This window comes from Neophocaena asiaeorientalis, unplaced genomic scaffold (genome assembly GCF_003031525.2).
Source record: "Neophocaena asiaeorientalis asiaeorientalis breed wild unplaced genomic scaffold, Neophocaena_asiaeorientalis_V1.1 scaffold35, whole genome shotgun sequence".
Taxonomy (NCBI): Eukaryota; Metazoa; Chordata; class Mammalia; order Artiodactyla; family Phocoenidae; genus Neophocaena; species Neophocaena asiaeorientalis.
In genome coordinates, this window is record NW_020172984.1 from 2027313 (window position 1) to 2050370 (window position 23058).

General features: G+C 41.9%; 1 protein-coding gene across 1 annotated transcript; it reads right to left on the bottom strand.

Annotated features, from left to right (window-relative positions):
- Positions 1 to 202: 202 nt before the first annotated feature.
- FNDC7 (fibronectin type III domain containing 7) lies at positions 203 to 22550 on the bottom strand. The gene is made up of 12 exons (XM_024742108.1): positions 22488 to 22550; positions 21963 to 21981; positions 17943 to 18197; positions 16570 to 16830; positions 14296 to 14553; positions 13409 to 13663; positions 11508 to 11765; positions 10693 to 10947; positions 9141 to 9395; positions 7318 to 7578; positions 3872 to 3901; positions 203 to 234 (listed from the first exon to the last, which is right to left on the bottom strand). Exons 1-12 carry the CDS (start codon positions 22548 to 22550, stop codon positions 203 to 205), a joined length of 2202 nt encoding a protein of 733 aa, XP_024597876.1.
- Positions 22551 to 23058: the final 508 nt, after the last annotated feature.

Sequence of the window (23058 nt, forward strand, 5' to 3'; positions counted from 1 at the left end):
TGTCCTATCCTAGAGGCATTTTGTATTCTAATAGATCTTTTCCATCTCTAATCACACTAACAATTGAGGAAACTCTGAAAAAGATATGGAAAGAATTTTTTTAAAGCAAAGCAAAAAAAAAAAAACTTTGCCTTTGAATCATACCATTTCAATTTAAATTACTCACTAGTCAAGTCTCTTTTTTTATCCATGGTTCACTATGTCACACCGCATTTCTCTTCCCTCTGTAAATCACTGAAAAGGCAAAGAAGGGAAGAAGCCACGAAACGCATTAAATTTGCAGACATTTTCTTAAATTAAAAAGCCCTTAAATGTCTCTGAGGTTCAGATTACCATTTTAATTTGAAATGCTATTTTTGCAGCACTTCACAGCAAATAAACAAAATTAAGAGAATCTGAACTGTTCAAAGGGCAAGAAGAAACTGACCAGCAGGTTCTAACTAAGCAGGTATTCTCTCTCCTGCTTGATGAAATGAATCCTCCCCAAGAGTCTCTTTGAGCTCAGATTACTGACCCAGGACAAAGAACTTTCCTCTCCACCCCCAGGCCTTTTATTAATTGAGCTTACTTTGGGCCTGTCATTGTGTCCAACAATGTATATCTCCTTTAATCTTCATAACATCTTATGAGGAGTTTTTTCCAATTTTCAGATGAGGAAACCTATACTTAGAATTGAAGCAAGTTGCCTCAGGGTAAGGGATGGTGGCCAGATTTGAATCCAGATCTGTCTCTTAAAAAAAAATCCATTCATGCTGTTGAAAAGCTTTAGGATAATCCAAGAGTAAAGCAAGACCAAAACTCTTAGACAAAAAGATTCCCAAGGCTTCTCTTAGCGTATCTGGAGGCCCCATGTCAGCCAGGGACCTAATCTGACTACTCCTGTGTATAGAGAGGAGAAATGCTGAAATTGGAAACAATTTAGAATCTCTCCCTTAATACAGTGAATTCTGTATGATGTAGAGGCCCCCATATACTCATTTTTTGAGAGTCTTGCAGGATTTCTACAAGGATCTCCTTAAAGAGAGGGTCAGATCTCTTCAGGTTGAAGACTAAAATTGCTAAGGAAGGGAGAAGCAACGATCAGGGCCAGCCCAGAGGGACAGAGGAAGGGGACAGTAGTGACCTAGAGCAGTGCTTCTCAAACTTGGAGAGTCAGAATCACCTGGGAACCTGACAGAAACACGAAGGCCCAGGTCTTACCCACGTCAGCAGGCCTAGTTCTCTACATCCTTTATCAGCTCTCCAAGAGATTCTGATGCACACCAGAGTTTGAACACTACTGTCTAAGCAGTGATCCTCAAACTTGAACATGCATGTGAATCATCTGGGGATTTAGTAAATCTGGGTGGGGCCTGAGATTGTACGTTTTGAACAAGCGTTCTGGTGAGGCTGATGAATAGCAAGGTCTAAGAGTGGTGGTTTTCAAGCATTTAAAAAAAAAAAAGTATTGCGACTCTTTCTCTAACAAAATCTTAGGTAAGGGATTTCCCCGGCGGTCCAGTGGTTAGGACTCTGTGCTCCCAGTGCAGGGGGCACGGGTTCAATACCTGGTTGGGGAACTAATATCCCGCATGCAGCATGGTGCGGCCAACAACAACGACAAAACAAAATCTTAGGGAAGACCAGAATACAATACACCACTCCTCACCTCTTAGGGGCCCCCAAGACACTTCTACTACCCCTCTATGGCTCAGGGGAAACACTAATTTAAAATGGCCATAAAACTGGAAATAGTTTCCAAGAATGCAGACCCAGGCCCATGTACATTTCACTGAAGACCAGGGGCTTATGGTCATTAGTACTTTGGGAGTTTTTTAAAGTAATTGTTTATAATTTAGAACTTTCCTCACAGTTTTTTTTTTAACACCTTTATTGGAGTATAATTGCTTTACAGTGTTGTGTTAGTTTCTGCTGTATAACAAAGTGAAATCAAAAAGAGAAAAACAAAAACCGTATGCTAACACAGTTTGTTTTTAATAAGCCAGGTCTGTTTCCCTGTAGTCACTGGAAACAGAAACTCTTTAAAAATTAATAGGGATTATTCTTATTTCAGACCTGCAGGTGGGGCAAGAATTAGAAAGCATGAGTCCTGCTGTGCTCAGAGAAGTAGTAGACTGGGAGAGAAAATAGAGAACAGGCAGCGCAGAGAAGCATGTGTCCTACCAGTGGAAGGAAGTTTCGGAGGGGAGCTGGCCCAGGCTGGGAGGCTGTCTGGTGGGCTTTACTGGTAGGAAGGCTTCATTTCCACTCATACTCTCTGAAGCCAGCCATGTCTATGTGTATGTGTATGTGTGTTTACATGTCCCGTCTGTACTTTGGGGTTGATAATATTCCCTGGGGGTTTTCCCACGACCCCAAATCAAGCAGGCCTCCTAGAAGATCCCTCGTGAAGCAGTACATGCTACTTACTGAGTCAGCACACACAGCTCTGTGTGGTCATCTCCGTGGCCCCAGCCAAGAGTAGCCTCTGTGGGGCACCCCGAATAGCCTAGACAGGATCAGCCATGAGCACACCTGAGTGGCAGTGAGGGTTATCTTTACTCCAGCTGCCCTTTCAGCACCCCTTTTCCTCTGCTGGCCATGTCCACCCATGCAAACTGAAAGCAGACATCCTAGCTCTCTGCAGGCTGTTAACAGATTCCAACAGCTGACTACTAAAAGTGAGGTTAGGGACTTCCCTGGTGGCACAGTGGTTAAGAATCCACCTGCCAATGCAGGGGACACGGGTTCGAGCCCTGGTCTGGGAAGATCCCACATGCCGCAGAGCAATTAAGCCCGTGTGCCACAACTACTGAGCCCACGTGCCACAGCTACTGAAGCCCGGGCGCCTAGAGCCTGGGTTCCGCAACAAGAGAAGCCACCGCAATGAGAAGCCCGCGCACCGCAACGAAAAGTAGCCCCCCCACACCACAGCTAGAGAAAGCTTGTGTGCAGCAACGAAGACCCAACGCAGCCAAAAGTTAATTTAAAAAAAAAAAAGTGAGGTCAGACCAGCAGTATTGGCATCACCAGCATCACCCGGACCTTGTTTGTAGTGCAAAGTCTCAGATCTTTCCTACACCTACCAAATCAGAATCTGGTTTTAACAAGGCCCCAGGTGATTCGGATGCACAATAAGGTCTGCAAAGGTCTGCTCTAAAGCAGCAGTTCTCAGCTTTGGCTACACTTTAGAATCACCCAAAGAGCTTTTAGAAACCCTGATGCCCAGACTTTACCCCAAACCCATTAAATCAGATTTTCTGGGGATAGAGCCCAGGCATCAATTACTCTTAAGCTCTCAAAGTGACTCAGTGTATAGCAGGGTTGGAAACCACTCTCTGAAGTGAGAGATGAAGCGGCTGCCTCTCTGAAACATATTTACATTTTCCTGTGGGGCCCTGGAAGACTGAAAAAATTTCAGAATCCAAAGGAGTTCATCTCCACTGGTGGAATCTGAGGGGAGACAATCTAATAGGGGAGAAAATGTTATGGGAGAGGAGAGCAAGGACCCCTCGCATCACAGAAAGAAAGCATTTGCCTTTCTAATTGAAGTCAGCTTTCTTTTTAATATTAAGGGCTGCATGAGCCTTTGTTTTTTTTGTAATTTATTTTTATTTATTTTGGCTGTACCAGGTCTTAGTTGCGGCACACAGGATCTTTGTTGCAGCACACAGGATATTTGTTGCGGCATGAGGGCTTCATTACAGCATGCACGCAGGATCTAGTTCCCCCACCAGGGATCAAACCTGGGCTCCCTGCATTGGGAGTGCAGAGTCTTACCGACTGAGCCACCAGGGAAGTCCCTGAAGAGTCAGCTTTGATCCTGACTTAAGTCACCTTAAAGAGCAACAAAAAAATTCCTTTCTATAGTATCCATGAGAAAATGACTTACCCATTCCAAGTGTACTTCCAGAGCAGGTTACTGTAATAAATAAAAACACAAGCATTTAAAATATATTTATTGATGTATTTGAAATGGTGTAGATATAATTTAAGAAAGAATAATAGGAAAGTGAACCAAAGAATGAGTAAGAATCAGCTTAGGGGATAAGAGAAGGAGATACCTGCTAACAGTATGAACTTGGACAAGTTACCTGACTTTTCTGTGCCTTAACTTTCTGTTAAGTGGTAAGGTTAAGAATGCCAGCCTCAGACTTCCCTGGTGGAGCAGTGGTTAAGAATCTGCCTGCCAGTGCAGGGGACACGGGTTCGAGCGCTGGTCTGGGAAGATCCCACATGCCGCGGAGCAACTAAGCCCGTGCGCCACAACTACTGAGCCTGTGCTCTAGAGCCCACAAGCCACAACTACTGAAGCTCACGAACCTAGAGCCCATGCTCCGCAACAAGAGAAGCCACTGTAATGAGAAGCCCGCTCACCGCAACAAAAAGTAGCCCCTGCTCGCCGCAACTAGAGAAAGCCCACACACAGCAACGAAGACCCAATGCAGCCAAATAAATTAATTAATTAAAAAAAATAACCTCATAGGGTTGTTATAAGGGTCAACTGAGTTAATACATGTAAAGCCCTTAGAATAGTGTCTGGCACACAGCACTCAATAAATATTAGTCATTATTATCAATTACAGTATCATCCTAATTACAGGATTAAGGCACCATTGATATTGGAGAAAAAACACACACACACATACACACACACACACTAAAAAACAAAATCAAAAACCTTCCCCCAGATGCATGGTTTTTACTAGGGAGACAGAGCAAAGGTAGATTCCTTAACTTGAGTCTAGACACCCAACCCTTACTAAAGTGAAATGGCTACAGGCTTGGGATAACACCCCACCAAAGGTATTAGAGTTCCAACTAACAAACTATCAGAGGAATGACTCTTTAAGGGTTGAATTGTGAGTATGAAGTAGGAGAAAGAACAGACTTCCATCACTCACTTACTGGCTGTATAATCATAGACAAACACATATGCTCTTTTATTCATTCTTTTTTAAATTTAAAATGTATTGGGCAACAGTTACATGCAAAGTACTGAGAGTCCAAGAGATTATCGTTTAGCAGAAATAACACACATTCAACTCACAGTAATATGGTGTGGTGAAGATAAGAGTGAGGTGGAGTCATAAAGGAGGGAAACGAACTCAGACTATGAGAACTGGAGAAGACTTCAGAGAGGAGGGAAAGTTTGGGCTGGTGGAGTTCCCTTGGTTGAGATGGGGTGGAAATCCAGACAAAGAGAGGAGTGCTGCATTACCTCAGAAACATGATGTGCCATGGTATGTGTGTGTGCCACGGGCAGATGTGTGTGAATTGTTCCATGTGACTAGAGAATGGAGTCTTCTCAGGAGAGATGTTGCAGAATGAACGTAGAATTGTACTGTCCAATACAGCAGCCACTTACCACATGTAGCTATGAGCATTCCAAATGTGGCTACTCTGAACTGAGATGTGCTGTATTAAATAAATGCACACAAGATTTTGAAGACTTAGTATAGAAAAAATATATAAAATTTTTATATTGATTCCATGTTGAAAAGTAGAATATTTTGGATTAAAATTAACTAAAATATACTATTAAATTAATTGCACCTATTTCTTTTTACCTTTTTAACATGGCTACTAGAAAATTTAAATTTTTCACACTTGCATTAAATTTCTATTGGATAGTGCAGGTGCAGAAAGACAGATGGGGGACAGATTGTAAGGGACCTTAAATGCCATGCTCAGAGGATTGAATTTTATTCTATGGGGCAATAGAAAATTTCTGAGGATTTTGAGGCATGAAAGAAAGATAGTTGGGTCAGTGTCCTAGAATGACAACTCTAGCAATAGTATGAAGACTGGCAAGAGGGCAGGAGGACAGGTCTGGTGTAGTAGCATAGGGGAGAGGTAGTAAGACCCTGAAATATTGAAGTAGCTACAGGAATGAAGAGAAGAAGTTGGAAACCATTTAGAAACCATCATGGAGTGAACAGGACAGGGCTGGGAGACTACTAAAACATGGAGGGTGAGGGAGAGGGAAGCTGACTCCTGGGTTTTCAGCTTGAGTACTTGAAACAAGGATGACAGAAGATCAAAAACTGCAGAAGATCAGAAATTCCTTTTAGCCTTGAGGAGTTGAAATGCCTGGGTCTTATCTCTAAGTAGATATAACACATTTGCATATGGATTTAGGGGTTAGAAGAAGAGAAGGGTTGTAGGTAGAGATTTGGGAGCCTCTGAGTCTCAGTTTGTTCATTTATATATTGGAGATAATAAAATCTGTTGAACCTACCTCATAGAGCTATTTTGAGCATTCAGTGAAATATTGAATATGAAAACGCTTGATAAATTTCAAAACATTATGCAAATATAGTGAAGTATTGTTGTTGACCTGTAGGCTCTTCTTCCTAAGAGCTCATCCTCAGCCCAGCAACCTATTCCTGGCCCTTCCCATAGGGCCATGCTTTGGGCCAGCTTGTCCTCTGGACAAGATAATGAAAAAGCAAGGAATCAGAGCATGACAACCAAGGACAGCAAGAACACCCCCTGAAGAGGACCTGGTCTCATTCCATCACCAGAAGCCATCTTGAACCTTCTTGTCACCAACCCATAATTGGAAATTTTAGATTCTGGTTATTAGTAAAGTTTCTGAGCCAATATTTATTCCTCTTCTTGTGTTCACCTGCAAAGTTCTAGGGCTTCATCATCTCTTCATTTTATTTTGTTTTAGAAATATATGAAAAATACATGACTATGCCCTGGGCAAGGTAGCAGAACGTGTTGGAATACAGAGCAGGGGAATTGCTAATGTTTTTCTGCCAGCTCTGGTGAGATGGCAGTGGCTGACATTCGTGTATTTTGTGATCACAGACTGTCTGCCCACTCATATTTCCAAACCTAGCTTATGATTTATAAATTTGTTTTTTTCTGATCCTCCAACTCTCCCTCAGTCATAAGTCTGAATCTGTGCAAATAAAGGTTCAAGTCTCTTATTTCAAACATTTAGGTTGTTTGTCATGATCTCTAACGCTATGTTACAAACCTATCCCCAAATCTCAAAGCAGAAAATCATTTTAAATCTGCTTTACTGTTTAAGCAGCAAGCATCTGGTCCTTTTTCTGAAGGAGAAAAGAGAGAGAGGGATGAGAGGAGTGTCTTCAAATCAAGTAATAATACAGCATCACAATTCCAAAGAAGCTTGGGGTCCCCAGTAGCCAGAATCTGCCTGCAGGAGGTACACAATGTCATGCCCTCTTTGACCTTCCTACATAGCAAATAAGTGTGATTGTTCTGAGTCTTAATTCACAGATTGAGTTGAGGGCTAGTTTTAAATAAAGGTTTTAAATAAAGTTAAAGGTTTTAAATAAAGTTTTAAATAATTTGTCCTACCTGAATATATTTTTTTTGGACAGAAAGTAAGCTTCAGTCCTGTCTCAGCAACTGGGGAGACCATCACGGTATATACATCCCCGCAGGGTATCTCGGTGATATCACAGAAACTGAGGCCAGCGCTTGGGGCACACGTGAAAATGCCTTTGGAACCATAGAGGTCAGTGCTGTAATTGGCAGAGCCCCTGGAGGCCTGCCAGTGGATCCGGATGCCATTAGGGACCAGCCTATATAATTTCACCCCCAAAGGGCAGCAGGAACCTGAAGGATAAAACAAACAAAAACAAACACATCACTATTCCACCATCACCACAAACCTGGCCTTTGTTACTATGGGGAAACAACATAAGTAGCCTACTCAATAATAAAGGATTAGAGCAAGATTTGAGGGAGTATTCAAGTTCCTTCTGTGGTGGGTCACATGATTAGAAATCCATGTGTGAGCGTGAGGTGGGGCATGAGTTTTTAATAGAGAACAATGGTGAGGCCAAAAAGTCCACGCTTGGCAGATATGTATTGTATATGACTCAAACTTTATGAGTCAAATGCACAGAATTCTTGTCAAGATCAATGCCCTATTTTCATATGATTTTAGTGGGATTCAATTTAAATATAATTAAGTGCATTCAGCATTAACTGAAAAGACCTATTTTGCTGAGCTGAGTAGCATGACTCCTGTCGCTGGTCCACTCTTCATGCATGCTAGCTGACTGGGTACTTTTCCTTTCTCTTTTCCTGAATACCTTGAGCAGGCCACATATTAGGTGTCAAATGGTGGATTCCTCAGTAACTAAAATAAAAGTGCTATTGTATAATAATAAAAAATTCAGTTACAGATAGACTTCTTTGATTTATTCTTTAAAAAAAAAAAGGTTTTTTAGGTGTGAAGGTAAGCAATGGGCCATATTTCCAGAACTGGATATCAAGGTGAAAAATTAGGCAGCAAACCTAATGAAAGCTAATAGGCCAAAAGGAATGATAATCCGGCTTATGTATGTGTAGCACATTTTAAGTGCTTTCATATCATGATCATTCCTATTTCTCTTACCAATGAGGAAATGGAATTAGAGAATAAGATAACGCGGTGCAGCTTAAGAAGCCAGGTCTTTAAACTCCTAGTTGAAGACTCACTCTACTACCTTGGGATGCCAAAATTATATTTCAACTCTCCCACCCCATGCCTCGGGGCAGATACAGCTAACTGGTCATCGTACTCTCTCCCATTAAGCCTGAGAAGCATCCTTAGAAGATTTTTTCAAAACAGTTCTCCAAGCAGACACTTCCGTGGACTAGAATTACACCAGAGAAATCTTATTTGCTAACCCTGTATCACTCCCTACTTCTCCCACTATTTCCTAGTGGCTTGGTCTTTGTGAAGAACAAGATGCAGTACTGTGCTCTGTTAACCTGTTGAAATAAGAAACCATAGAAGAAGCTGGAGTGGTTTAGAAGGGTGAGGTAGTAGCATAATAAGAAGAAGAAAGAAAAATTCAAGCCAAATAGAATGTGTGATCTAAATGCTTTCTGAAAACTCTGCCAGACTGAGTTACTCTGTGCTGAAGGTAGCTGGGTCATGTAAAAACCTACACCTGAACCTTGTTACCAAGGGAGTTAATTCACCAACTACTAACAGAAGCCTCTGAACCTTTGAGGTCCTAAGTCAAGAGGAAAACTGTAAACATTTGAGAAAGTAATCTGAACTTACCATGCAAGCTTGGTGGAGATGCAGCATCTTTTAAAATGAGATGGAAAGGCTATGTCTGGATCTATAATAGTCAAAGTCCTTGTTGCTACTCTAGAGCTAGAGGTTAGAATTCACTTACTTGAGGAATAACTTTGGTAGCCACAGTCCGCAGTCAACCCAGTGGCACTAATTGCTTTTAATGCCACTGTGTAATTGATGCCGCATGTGATGCATCCCAGGAGGCAGTGGTTTTGATGGGTGTGACACTTAGACTGTCCAGTGTGTGACTCCAGAGCTGTCACATAGGTTTGGGCGCCGGTCCCAACAGTCCAGCTCACGTTGATTACCGATTGTGTGACCTGAGTTACTGTCAGACTGGCTGGGCAGCACGGCACTTAAATGAGGAAAGAGAAAAAAATTGGGGATTTATTTCCAGTGAGGGTTATTTGTGAAAACTAACCAAGTATGGTATTTTGCCTGTGTCTCATTCAAGATCCTAAATTTCTCAAACCTTCAACTGTTAATCAAAACGTCCTTAATAACTGTAAATGGAATATAAGCTTTAAAAGTTGTGAATCACTATATTGTAACTTCTATAACATTGTACCTCAACTATACTTCAATAAAAGGATAAATTTAAAAAAACTTTAAAAATTTTCTTTTGTTAAGTAAAATCTCATTCCCTCTGATACGTTATTTAACATCACTGTATATAGCAGGTGCTTTCCCCAAGAACGCAGCGCAATAACTGGCTATGGGTAGTGTGAGATTCTCCCCAATTTTTTTCAGAATAAGAAAGAAACCCTTTGTTGTTCTCCAACTTTAACAATTCCAACTGCAAATTTTAAAGCAATGGTTGCATTCACCTTTTCTCCCAATATATCTTAACGTTTGCAATGAAATGTATTTTGCCTTTCTCATGCATTTCATAGTACATAGCGGATATAAAAGCTCAAAATATTCTTAGCCACCTAAGACTACCACAACCAATGCTCAACTTTTCAAAGATCCATTACACAGGATATAGAATATCTGGAAACTTCCTGCGTATTTGGCATTGTCTCTGTTATGCTGCTCTTTACATTTCAACTTATCGAGTCTAAAGTGCCATCTATCGTTGTATATAAGAGAAAATAATGTCCAAAGGCTTTAATTTGCTAAATTTCATTCACACACAATGCTATGAAGCAATAACAGCTTTCGTTTATCATGCTCTTACTGTGCATCGGGCACTCTAAGTGCTCGGCAGCATAAATAACGTAATGTTCACAGCCACCCGATAAAGCCATTATCCCCTTCTAGCAATTAGGAAACTGAAACTCAGAAATCAGTTTTTAGAGAAAGATTTGAAAGGGCTGAACTAAAGAAATAAATAATAAACTAGCTCATTTGGTCACTTGTTAGTTGTTTTGGTAGATTGTGTCATGGGGGAATACGAATTCAAATAAATGTTTTTGCAGAGTCAATGTATTCCTCCTTCGATGTTGGCATTTGAATATATTAGAGCCTTCAGATGATACTTTTACAGAACCTGTGTGAAAGTTTTCTAAGACTGGGGCTCTTTGAAAGGCCTCTCTGAGTTTAAGGTATTTCTATCACACTTAGGGTAAATCAAATAAGAAAGTTCATGTCCTAAAACAATTCCTAAGGACCCCATTGAAGTTGAGGTTCAGGCTGTGGTTGCTACATACCCGTTTCTAAGGGCACACTGTAGCTGGGCAGGCTCCGTCCTGCTGGTGTTTCAGCCACAGCGGTGACGGAGAACACTGAGCCGCAGGGCAAGCCCCACAAGGTGCAGGACTCTCCCGTGCTGCTGCACCGGTGCAGCCCTTTCTCTCCCTGGGCAGTCACCGTGTAAGTGGCCTCATCATTAGTGGATCGCCAGTACACGTTAATCATGGAAAAGGCATCCTTCGAAACATTTTTGATTTCAGGACTGCAAGGAGCTAAGAGATTTTAGATTATGAATTGGAACAGTCAGAATCAAAAATATCACACGTGCCATTTGGTCTAAAACTGACCTTTCCCACCCCATATGAGATCATTACTTTCGACCATACCATGCACATAGGGCAAATTCATAGAGCCTTTGTGTGGAAACCTTGTTGACATTGACATATGGTATTGGGTTCCCATAGCGTCGGACTAATTAGAAAATGTTAAGGAGCCATTTGAACTCCAATAGCGAATGTAATTAGGACAAACATTTGTGGTCTTAACCTTCATGGTGTGAATACAGGCAGGCGCCCCAAAGGTAGGAGGAAGTGAATGGCTGAGGTAATCTCTAGCAAAACCTTCCACTCTCCCCATAGTCTCCTATTTCCGTTTTGTCCTCTTTCCCTCTTCCACCTTCTCTTCTGCATCTCCTTAGTAAGACAGGGGCTCTCAGGGTCACCACAACAGGGTGGCTAATGGCAGTTAGCCTTTTCACCGAATGCCCTTCCTGAGGGACATAGCTGGGGGGAGCCGTTCAGAATCAATGAATGAAATCTTTCCTGTATCATACCTGTGGTTATAAATCGGGAAGTACACGATGTATTGCTGCCCCGGACTTCACTGAAGGAATACACCGTGATGTTGTACTTGGTGTCACACTCTAGAGCAGAAAGGGTGCAAGCCGGAACAGTGTCATTGCATTCAACCACGCTGAACCCATCTACAGCCTTGGTTTCATAAAGTTCGGCACCACGGACAGGAGACCAGACGATCTCTACTCTGTCACTAGACACCAACACAGGGTTAATGTCACCAGGACAACAGGGGGCTGAAAGCAGGAACAGAGAGAGAGTGGAGGTCAGTACAGGAGCCATGCTGTCAGAGTGGCATTGAGTCCTGGCGTCTCTGTGCCCAGAGCCTCTGCACTACCCTCCTAAGTCACTGCAACAATCTCCCACAGGTCTGTCCAGCTCCAATCCTGGCCTAACACCCACTACGTAGAGGGTAAATTCTCCATGCATGACATTCAAGCTTATTACAAACTCTACCCAGTCGATATGTCCAGCTGCCCCTCCCCATCCCCTGCCTCACCAGAACCCTCAATTCCCACACGCGCTTTTATTTCCCTATGCCTCAAAGATTGTGTTCATGCTACTGGAATGAGGTTCCCTTCTTCTGCCTGACAAAATCATGTTTAGTTTAACTCTAGATCCTATCAGTCTTTCCAGACACTAAACTAGATAAAACTAGGGGGTGGAGGAGGGGAAGAAGCATTGTATTAGTAGATTTTAGAAGAGGCCCTACGCTACCTCACAGACAAATTCTGACAAGTGTCTAACTCACGTGGGGTTTCTCTGGAATGCTCTTGCCCCACCTACGTTCCACCATCCTTAAAGGCCTCTACCAGAGGCCACTCCCTCCGGTAGACCCTCCTGTGCTCTTGAGACCTTATTGATAGCCTCTGACTCTAAATTCCAAAAGCACCTATTATTTGATTCCTTCATCTTGGTAAAAATGTAGGGGCCTAGGTTCGATCCCTGGTCAGGGAACTAGATTCCACAAGAATGCCACAACTAAGAGTTCACATGCCACAACTAAGGAGCCCTCCTGCTGCAACTAAGACCAGGCGCAACCAAATAAATAAATATTAAAAATGTATTCCAGCTAGTATTATTATTTATATAGTTATATTATTCTTGTTTGTCAATATAATTAATTTTGTCACTCACTCCATTCATTCTTTAAAAATCGAGCATCTCCCATATGCCAGTCATACTATGATAAGCATTCAGGATGAGAGATAAATAAAATACAATCCCTGCCCTTTGAAGACCCAAGCCTAGTGGAGAATAATAGTAACAATAATGATGATGTTAATAAAAGTATTTGCATTGTGCTTTTCTCATATACAAAGACCTTTTCAGACTCATGTTCTCATTATTATTTGTCCCGTTTTGCAGTAGCAGATACTAAGGAACTTAGCAAGGTAGACATCATTATTCCCATTTTGCAAATGAGTTGGTGGTCAAGTTAGGACTTAAACCCAGGTGTCCTACTCCAAAGCCCTCCACACCTTGTAGAATCTTTGCCATTGCATCCCTGTTTTCTGGGCTTGCGGAAAGAGTGAACTCTGAGACCTAAGGATCACCTCCCCTTCAGCCTTCAGCACAGGGCTGAACACTGAGTAGATCTTGGTGGAGGGTTCAACTTTTCAGAGCAAGCTTGAATAAAAACATTCTTTCCCTTCTTTTCACTCCTAAACCTTTCATTCTTATTAAGCTTGAGTCCACGAAGTCCAAATTCCCTAGTCTGGAAAGGATGTGAAAGAAGAGATTCACTTTCCATTCTTGGCCCTAGAATGGCTCCCAGGTGGTCTAGGTAAGTCAATAAGTGCAATGGATGATCCATTCTGCTGCTGAGTTTCGTGAACTCAGAACTCAACTCCCTTTACAAGCATCAAGTGCAACTCACCTGTGGTATAATTAAACACATCACCCAAAGGACTCTGTCCTGCCTTGTTATAGGCAAAAACACTAATAAAGTACGTGAAGCCACACTCAGATAAGAAATTGCACTGGGTGAGGGAGGTGTTGCAGCGTACTTCCAAGCCATCGTCATTCTTCACAAAGGCCACGTAGTAATCACCCAGATGCACGCTGGACCAAACCACAGACAGGTGGCCAGGGGGATCTTCTTGGATTGTCACCCTTCCAGGTGCACAAGCAACTAGGAAATGATAAATAATAAACAGTTGTGAGAGTACTGCAAGAGATTTTCTTTGCATCTTTCTATGCAAGTAGCTCTTCACTAAATGTTAGTTCTCATCCCCCAAACACACAGATATTTCTAAATTGAAGCATAGACCTCCACATATGTATGTCTTTATCTCTTTGATGAGAATGAAAGTGGGAAGATATCGAAACACATATTCCAAACTATAGACATTCCATCTTTATCTTAAAAAAATAGCTCCTACCAGGCCTAGGTCTGTGAAACATGATGTAAATAAGAGACCACTATCTGTACTGCACAGCTAGAGTTGTGTATCACTCAAACTGGATCCTAGAATATTTACAACTTTACAAATGCAAAAGAAAATAAACTAATTAGTGAAAGATCTGGAATAGGAACCAGGTTTTCTAATTTTCAGTGTTTTTTCCAATGCACGAGATCTGGTTTCACTATCAACATTATTCAAACTCATCAGAAAGTCCAACTCAACACTTTCATTTAGAACAGGCTTTCATTTTTGCTTGTTCTAGAGTGTTCTGGAACATTGTCATGTGATTATTTGTTTCCCTAATGGTAGTCACTTTGGCTTACCAACCCCCCCAGTGATCTCACTCTCGTTTACATACCAGTTCTCAGGGTCACTGCTGAAATTGATCTGCTAGATCCGGCATCATTAGTTGCTAAAACTGATATCAGGTACTCGGTTCCACACTGGAGAGAGGAGATGGTGCAGGAACTGAAAGTCGTACTACAGCTCAGCCTGGAAGAGTCACTCAAAGCCATCACGGTATAGTTGAAAGCTCCTTCTGTTGGTGCCCATGAAACATATGCCTTCAGAGAACCACTATCAAAAGAGACTTGAATGTTGGCAGGAGCACGAGGACCTACATTTTTGAGAAACAATGAAGATTTTTGCAGTAACCTCAAGAACCCAAGTAAGATTTGCCCTAACAATATTGCAGAGCTTGGAGGATGGAGTACTCCAATCATATGATACTTGCAAGTGTACAAAGCATAAAATTGGGATTTAGGGTACCTGAGAACTGGTAACACATCTCCCATTAACTATGCAAACTCATAACTAGCTATATGACTTAGGCCATGTTATTTAATCTTTTTGTTATTTATTCATTTATTTTTCTCATCTGTAAAACAGATCCTAGCACATAGAGGTACTAAACAAATATCTTGAATAAATGAATGAGTGAACGCACAATTTGATAAGTGATAGAAATAATTAAATGAAATTATAAATGTGAAGGGCTAAGAGGGCCATGTGGGTATGTTATCAAGTGGTAGGTCAAATATTCTCCTATAGATTGATAAAGTTAAACAGATTAGTTTCAACAACATTCCTTCTTTACTTTTGACACGTGCTAAGACATGTAAGAGCTTTTAGGTCACAGCTGTTTACAGAAGAGAAGACTTTCTATTCTAAATCAAAGGGAAAAAAGGAAAGTATCAAGTGTGATGGTCACACAGGAAGGCAGTTTTTTAGCATCTCCAAAACGATTTCCTCTGCATTCTTAGAAATATGCCTTCCTTTCATCAGGCTTATCTGCCTAAAAAAGCTTGAGGCCCTCAATAAATGTTTGTGGAGAGAAAGAATGAGTGAATGTCTTGGAAGAGGCCCAGAGAGACTGGTTTGTCACAGACATCCTGACTCACCAGGCCCATCATGGATCACCTTAGGGCCACCTTGCTCTGATTTCTACCTGGAGAAGTAATATAAAAGGTAAACCCTTCACTTCTCCCTACATTTCTGCTTCGGCCTATAGACAATGGGGCTTCCACTCCCCTCCAAAGTAGGAACTGTTGGAGAGAACATTTCTGGTTTCTTTCCACTTTATCCTTGGTCCTCCCCAAGAGATGAAACAGCTATTCTGGTTGGTGAGTCCGGCATCTCCTAGGCCATATTGTCAGAGGATGACTCACTCTGCCTCAAGAGAAGGAAAAATCTCTCTCCTTCCCTCTCTCTCCATCTCATTCTTTTGGCTCAGAGCAGCAGCTCAGTTTGGGCATCTAGTTATCATGTAGTAGGATGCCCCGGTCAGGTATCCCTGCAATGGGGATTGTGAGAACACACACCATGCATCAGCTTCTCAGCCTATAGCTGGAGGAGAGGTGGTGGGAAGCCCCTCGTTGACCTCAGGCCCAAACTGAGGACTTTGGGAAATATATCTGAAATATTGATTCCCACCACAGCACAAAATGCCATAACAGGAAGTTTGCTTTTTTTGTTGCTGTGCCTCCAGAGCAATGCCAGCTGAAAGTGGGGACACACTCATTAAATGTCTGCTGAATAAATTCTTGTTTGGCCCAGTTCTTTTTGTCTCTACTCCTGGTCTGAACCTATGAAGGGACAAGGGGTGACTGGTAAACCTAATAAGAATTATCTCCTACTGTGTGATATTGAACATGTAAGCTGAAAATAAGTTGGCTCTGGGTGGGTGGTGCCATGCTCTGTGCGCTCTGAGCAGCATTTCTTTTTTTTTTTTTTGCGGTACGCGGGCCTCTCACTGTTGTGGCCCCTCCCGTTGCGGAGCACAGGCTCCGGACGCGCAGGCTCAGCGGCCATGGCTCACGGGCCCAGCCGCTCCGTAGCATGTGGGATCTTCCCGGACTGGGGCACGAACCCGTGTCCCCTGCATCGGCAGGCAGACTCTCAACCACTGCGCCACCAGGGAAGCCCTGAGCAGCATTTCTTTACACATGCCGTAAGCATTTAAACCACCGAGGAGGAATTATCAAGACACTATAAATAAGCTCATAATAAATTGAAATAGCTGCTGCCAGCTGCTCTGTACTTATCACTTAACGCTGCTCTCAGTGACTGCAATGCACAGCCATTCTCATTAATCAAAAAGGAGAAGGTTGGGACTGAGCTGCGAAGTCCTTACCTGTTCTCTGATTGCAGGTGGAGTCATCCCCAGGTGTTCCGCTGGCATTCCACGCATAGGCCTTTATGGTGTAGAGAGTCCCAGCGTCTAAACTGGTGAATGTCAAGGAGGTGTTGGTGGTATTTTCTTTCCATATTCTCCCCAAACCATTAGCTCGCATAATGGACACAGAAAATCCAGTTGCCATATATACGGTTTCCCACTGCACAAGAATAGAGTCTGGACTTGGAGAGCTTACTTGTAGAATTGGTGCAGCCAGCACTACAAAGATAAAAACCTGTGCATCTGTGTTATGAAAGTGCAAGAGAGGCTAATTCAAATTTAGGAATAGGTAATTTGAGGTTGATTATCCATATTATGAAAAAATTATTTACTTTGCAATAGGATTCATGACAGAGTTCCATTAAACAATTGTTATTTAAATGTGTATTAATTACAGATGACTCAGCAGAGGAAGGGGGAACAGAGAAATTCTAATATTAGGCATACCTTCAACTGGAAGTTGGTACAAAATTAGATAAAACCTCCCTGTAATCATAATATAAATCAATGGGGGGAATGATAGTTTATACTATTTTAACATGCACGTAACCTTTCAGAAACATGCTGAGGTACAACTTTATCCAATCAATTTAAGTCATGCTGATGACAAACTCTAAATAGTTTTATTTCCAACAAGTCAAAGTGCAGCAAAATCACTTCTATGTGTTCTTTATTCCACATGGTCTTTATGGATAATTGAGGTTAAAAACAGAAATCCCTGGGCTTCCCTGGTGGTGCAGTGGTTGAGAATCCACCTGCCAATTCAGGGGACACGGGTTCGATCCCTGGTCCGGGAAGATCACACATGCTGCGGAGCAGCTAAGCCCGTGTGCCACAACTACTGAGAGTGCACTCTAGAGCCCGCGAGCCACAACCACTGAGACCGTGCGCCACAACTACTGAAGCCCGCGCACGCTAGTGCCCACGCTCTGCAATGAGAAGCCTGTGCACCGCAACGGAGAGTAGCCCACGCTCTCCACAACTAGAGAAAGCCCGCGCACAGCAATAAAGACTCAATGAGGCCAAAAATAAATAAATAAATTTATAAAACAAACAAAATGAAACAGAAATCCCTTTTTCAGAGATTTAAAAGCACGGATGCTTTTAAAGATACCCAGAAATGGGTTTTATTTTCCAAAGCATCTGGAATTTACATACCACCTCCTCCACAGACATTTGAATTCCAAAAAAAAGTCACTTGGTGGCTTTCACTTCTGGGCCTTGAATCATAGACATTCACATGACACAGAATTACATCATGCATTTGCATCCTCAGTATAATTGATCCACGTCACAAGCAATTGCTCAACAGAGGATGAGCATCCAGCTACCTGTCTTTGCCTGTTTTGGAGGCGATGCCTGGCTTCTCCCAGCAGGACTGATGGATCTGATGGTGATTTGGTACAAGGTTGCAGCCTTCAGGCCCGTCACAGTGCCTGGGGAACTGGCCACCACTGTTTCAATGACAGCGTTCCCGTCTCTGGCCGTGAGGAGGTAACCGGTGGCCCCTGGCACTGTAGCCCATTCCACAGTGATACTGTTGCTGATTTTTGAATACGCCTGATCGATAGTGGGTATTTTGGGAGCTGAAAGAGATTTTGAAGGTGTACATTAGCTAGGGTACCTGTAAGGATTACTTCTTTCATCATTTTACTTTCAAACTAAGTCATTCTCATGTCATCCTTCAGACATAAACCTTGCCCCTGTTTTCCAGATTAAGAAACAAACAAACAAACAAAAAACAGAGGAAAAGTAAGGCAAAGCTACTCTCCAGAAGAGAGCAAGAAAGCTCAAACCTCCCATTCAGGAATGGGACTTCAAAGAGGTTTTTCCCAGTTGCCTCCGGGAAAATTTGCACTTTTTGTACTTTTAAAAGAGTTAACTAAGAGTAGGGAGTGATTTGGGAGAAGAACTCTGAGGGGAGGGAGAGAGAAACTGAGGGCTCCCATTCTGGAGGCTAATCCAGTCTGGCGTTCTGTGAATCCCCAGGCATGCTTTGTCACGGGCCTCCCTTCCCTGCCCCACCTCTATGCGACGTCTCCAGCAAGGGTCCACCTTCATACCCCACCTCTGTCGAGGCTGTGATTTCCACCCACGCACCTTGCACATTTTCCAAGTGGCATTTAATCTAATGGAGGAAGGGGGAGAATTGAGTTCTTTGCTTTATAATTGAGCATACTGTCTTTAATATTATCAGAGTGTAACAATTTTTAGATTCTTCTATATAAAATAAAAATAAACTTTATTCTCTCCTTCTCTATCAAAACATCTGCTCCAGCCTAAAAATGAGATGCCGGGGTCCCTCCTCACCTGGGCCTGGCCATGGTTTGCCAGGAGGCCATGAATGCTTATGTCATGAGTTTACACAAGGCATTCCTATACTTTAGGCATGCGGTAGAAGATACAACGTGGTAATCAGATTTACTACTCTGCAAAACTCCACGGACTCAAAAATGCCCTGGGTGTAGGAGGTCCAAGTAGAAGAAAAGGTCAAACAAAAATATCTGGGTTTTAGGTTTGAAGCTGGCAACTGGTCTTTTATATTTATTGTACTGCATTTGCTGGGTAAAATCACTATATGCCAAGGTCAAAACTAAAGTGCAAAACAAAACTCTAGGGCAAAGAGGAGAAGTAAATACCGTCCAAATGTGTGATTTGCCAGTATCAACTCCCTCCCTCCAACAGTCCCTAACCTGCAAAACGTGATACAGACAACTTCTCTTTCTGTACCCATAGCCCAGAAAGTTGGCTTTGGCAGCATCTCAGAAATAACCACGCTGCAAGAATGAACAAAGAGTCCACTGTGCACTGGCCAGACGTTCCTTGAACATCACCCAGGACTGTCTCCTTTGCCATCAAAAGAAAACTATGATGGTTATAAATGCTGGGCAAAAGTTGCAGGGGCTCATCTTAGCCATTTGCCAGCAGAAGCTGACTCTGTGGGAAGCGCCTAAGTCCCCTCCCTGTTGTAGGATAGAAAGCCCCCGCAGGGGTCTCACATTTATCCCTCCTACACACTCATCCCTTTTCTGCTCCCCACGTTATTTGTTCTCTGTTAATACCTTCTTTCCTCTAACTTTGCGGTGTCTCTCAATCCCTGCTGCTTCCTTTGTCCCCATTGTTCATCTTATCTCCTGTTAGCCGGTCCTGCTCATTGAAATGGACGAATTTCCCAGATAAATGACAACCAAACTAGACACTGTCGTGACAGTGCCTTCATGGAGTGGCTTGAAAGGCATCTAAAAGGCTGGCATGACACCGGCTATCTCCCCACAGGCCTGTCAAGGGGCCTGAGGACTCCACAAAATTTGTTGTATTGAATTGAGCTGGGAGGGGCACATTTGCCCAGCATAGTAGTACATGAAGCCAGTATCAGCAGGATGAAACGCGGGGTTTCATGATGGGAAAATAGCAAAGGATTTGGATTTCAGAATGCTGGGTTTGAGCCCTGGCTCTGCCATTTACTTCTGTCTGTGAACACGTACAAGTGATTTAACCTCTTCTAGTCTCAGTTTTCTTCCTTGAGTATATGGAATATTAATAATTCCTACATCTTTGAGTTTACTTTGAAATGTAAAATACTTACATCTTAAGATGGTAAAGATTAAGTAAAATAGCGAATGTAAGGGCACATTGAAAGGTAGGAAGGGTTAGTGTGTGTGTGTGTGTGTGTGTGTGTGTGTGTGTGTGTCTGTGTGAACCACGACGAGCAATTTTGGGGTTTGGAAAAGCCAGACTGCATGGCACTGCCATGGAGGGGTTGCTGCCAGGGAAGGTGGGATTATGGAGACTCTGGGGTAAGCATGGGCTGGAGAGACAGATTGCCTGTTTACACATGGTTCTAGAGCAGGATCTGACCAGTAACAGCAATGAAAAAAGATCAACACCTCTGTACTATGTTTCCCTTAAAGAGATGAGAAGATTGAGCAGGACGTGTAAGTCTCCATAAATTAGCAGCAGTTCTTCACTCTTTCTTTGTTCTGTATTTGGCCCGCTTACTGCACTGATGAAAGAGAAAAATTTATTCCTTAGATTTGCAATCAACCACTCTGATTAGTCAAAAATGAAACCCTTTGAGTCACAGTATCTGTGCATTCTACCAACTCAGAGATCTAAATTAGACCACGTGGCCCCAGTGGCCAGACACAGATAAACAGCCGATGCCAGAGCCCAAAAAGAATCAGAATACACTCACCCCAAATGAAACCTCCTATACAGTATCAATAAAACACATCACATCTATTGAAAAGACAGGATGAATCAATTAACAGCATCACCGGTATATCAGTCTGCCCCTTTCTTTTTCCCGAATAGTGTGGATAACGTGGGACTATAAAGAGGCCTGTTCTGAGGGCTCAGTGTGTCCTGTGGTCCTGGGACCCTCTAAGAGACAGCAGAACTAGATTTTATCCAATCGAAGGGCCACTGATTTTTTAAAAATCACTTTGTTTATGGCCAAATAGTCCTTCTCACAGCTTCCTGGTCAATCCTGAAGGTGTCTCAAGAATAAGTGAGTAAGAATAAAGCATGAAATAATAATTTTTAAAAACCTATTGTATAAGCACAGATTTTATGGCTCAGCCAAAAATCTATACCAAACATTTTAATTGCCTTATTTACAATTCCTTTTCTGTGGTATATACAAAGTAATAAATAATTTTTGTTCTTATTTGTGCTGAATTACTAAGAGATTTTATTGGTGATATAATTGATATTATATGGTTCCTTCAGATAATCTAAATTCCATTGAACATAAGTTTCCATTCTAGGGACTTAAATTTCTAGAATGTATGAGTCAGGAGAGGCCTGTAGAGAAATTATCCTTGCCTTCAGTCATTTTTTCAAGAAAAATGGTGATAAAATCTCTTAAAATAAAGCCTTTTTCCACCTCCGGGTTTTAAGGATGCAATATTAGAAGTATAAAATCTTTTTTATTAGAGAATCTAATCTTTTTATTAGAGAATCTTTTATTAGAGAATTTTGATCAAAACTGTTTCTAGTTTTCTCCTCTAATTCCTTAGAAGACAAATTAGGCTCTTTACTAAAATTTTGTTTCTTTGACTGGAATGATGATCATTGTAATACTTTACTGATGGTTAACCATGTTTGAGAAAAATCTATGACTGCATGACTCTATACATCTCAGTACTCAAGAAGAATATCTTATGAGGATGTATCTTTAAATTTTGATCCATGTATTTGTCTTACCAGTTACACTCACAGTGTGAGTGCTCAAAAATGTTGAATATTTTTCCTGGTATAGCCTTTATATTTCAGGGTAGCCCAGGAATTAACAATGGAAATTAAAATCAAGTATGGGGAGGGTAAACTTGCATTTCAGAGAATGTTACCTGTTTTTGTTGAAGCAACCTGAAAAAAGGAAAGTTTAGAATATTAGAACCATAAAGAAAAACACCATTTGGGGAAATGTAAAACCTAAATCAGAGCAGTAATATACTTAGCACAACATGTTTATACATAGTGTGAGAAATCTTCCAATCCACACACAGTATTTATTTGTACAAATTATTTTCCAACACTCAAATCTACCACAATCCTAAATAAAATTGAGAGGATGGAGAGAGATCACATTACTGTTTCATTTTTCTCCCTGAATCTGCCTATTGAACCAAGTCAGTAGCTGCTGATGGATTTTTCAGAAATCTTTGTTCTTAAAACATAATGATATTCTTGTTTTCTTTCACTAGTAAATTGCATTAAATTTCAAACGCACAAACATATACAATCTTGGTATGCCTCCAAAGTATTTTGATTTCCATCTCCCCACCCCTGAGGCCCTCAAAAAAGAGAAAGATATTGAATGTATCTTTCTTTCCCCCTAAATAGTTGCAGGTAGGTCGGAATGGTGAACTCACCATATTAAGGCAGATAAGACTGAATCCAATCACAGACAAACATTTCACCTGTCCACCAGCCATCCTGTTGGACTGAGCACTCACATGGCACACAACAAAGTGGGCAGGGTCCTCTTTGGTCCCTGGGTGGGCAGCACTGTTTGTCGCTGGGATGTGGGGCTGTGATTCTGGGAACAGACCCCGGGAAGTAGCTCCTCCCCTTCTGTGTGGAGCTGACCTGTAACGAGGGGCACCTGGAGACTGGCAGGTACAGGTATTGCAAAGACTGAAAAAAAAGAAGAGAGTGGAAGAAAGCTATGCCAAGCGGGTCAAAATGCTACTGTAACATGGGTTTCAAGGTGATGTGTAGAATGCTCCCCTTTTCTATTAAAAATTCTTTTCTAAATAAAAATTTTATGAAGCTGTATAGAAATTATTGACATAGTGAAATGGTCCTTTTAAACTTGGGGATCCTGACCAGTTAGTTTTCTTTTTCCTTTTTCACCTTTATTTGTTGTTCTTATTGTTGTTTCAGTACAAAGTGATTGGTTCTGCTGTCGGCTGGTGTGGAGGTATTGGGGACACGTTGTTT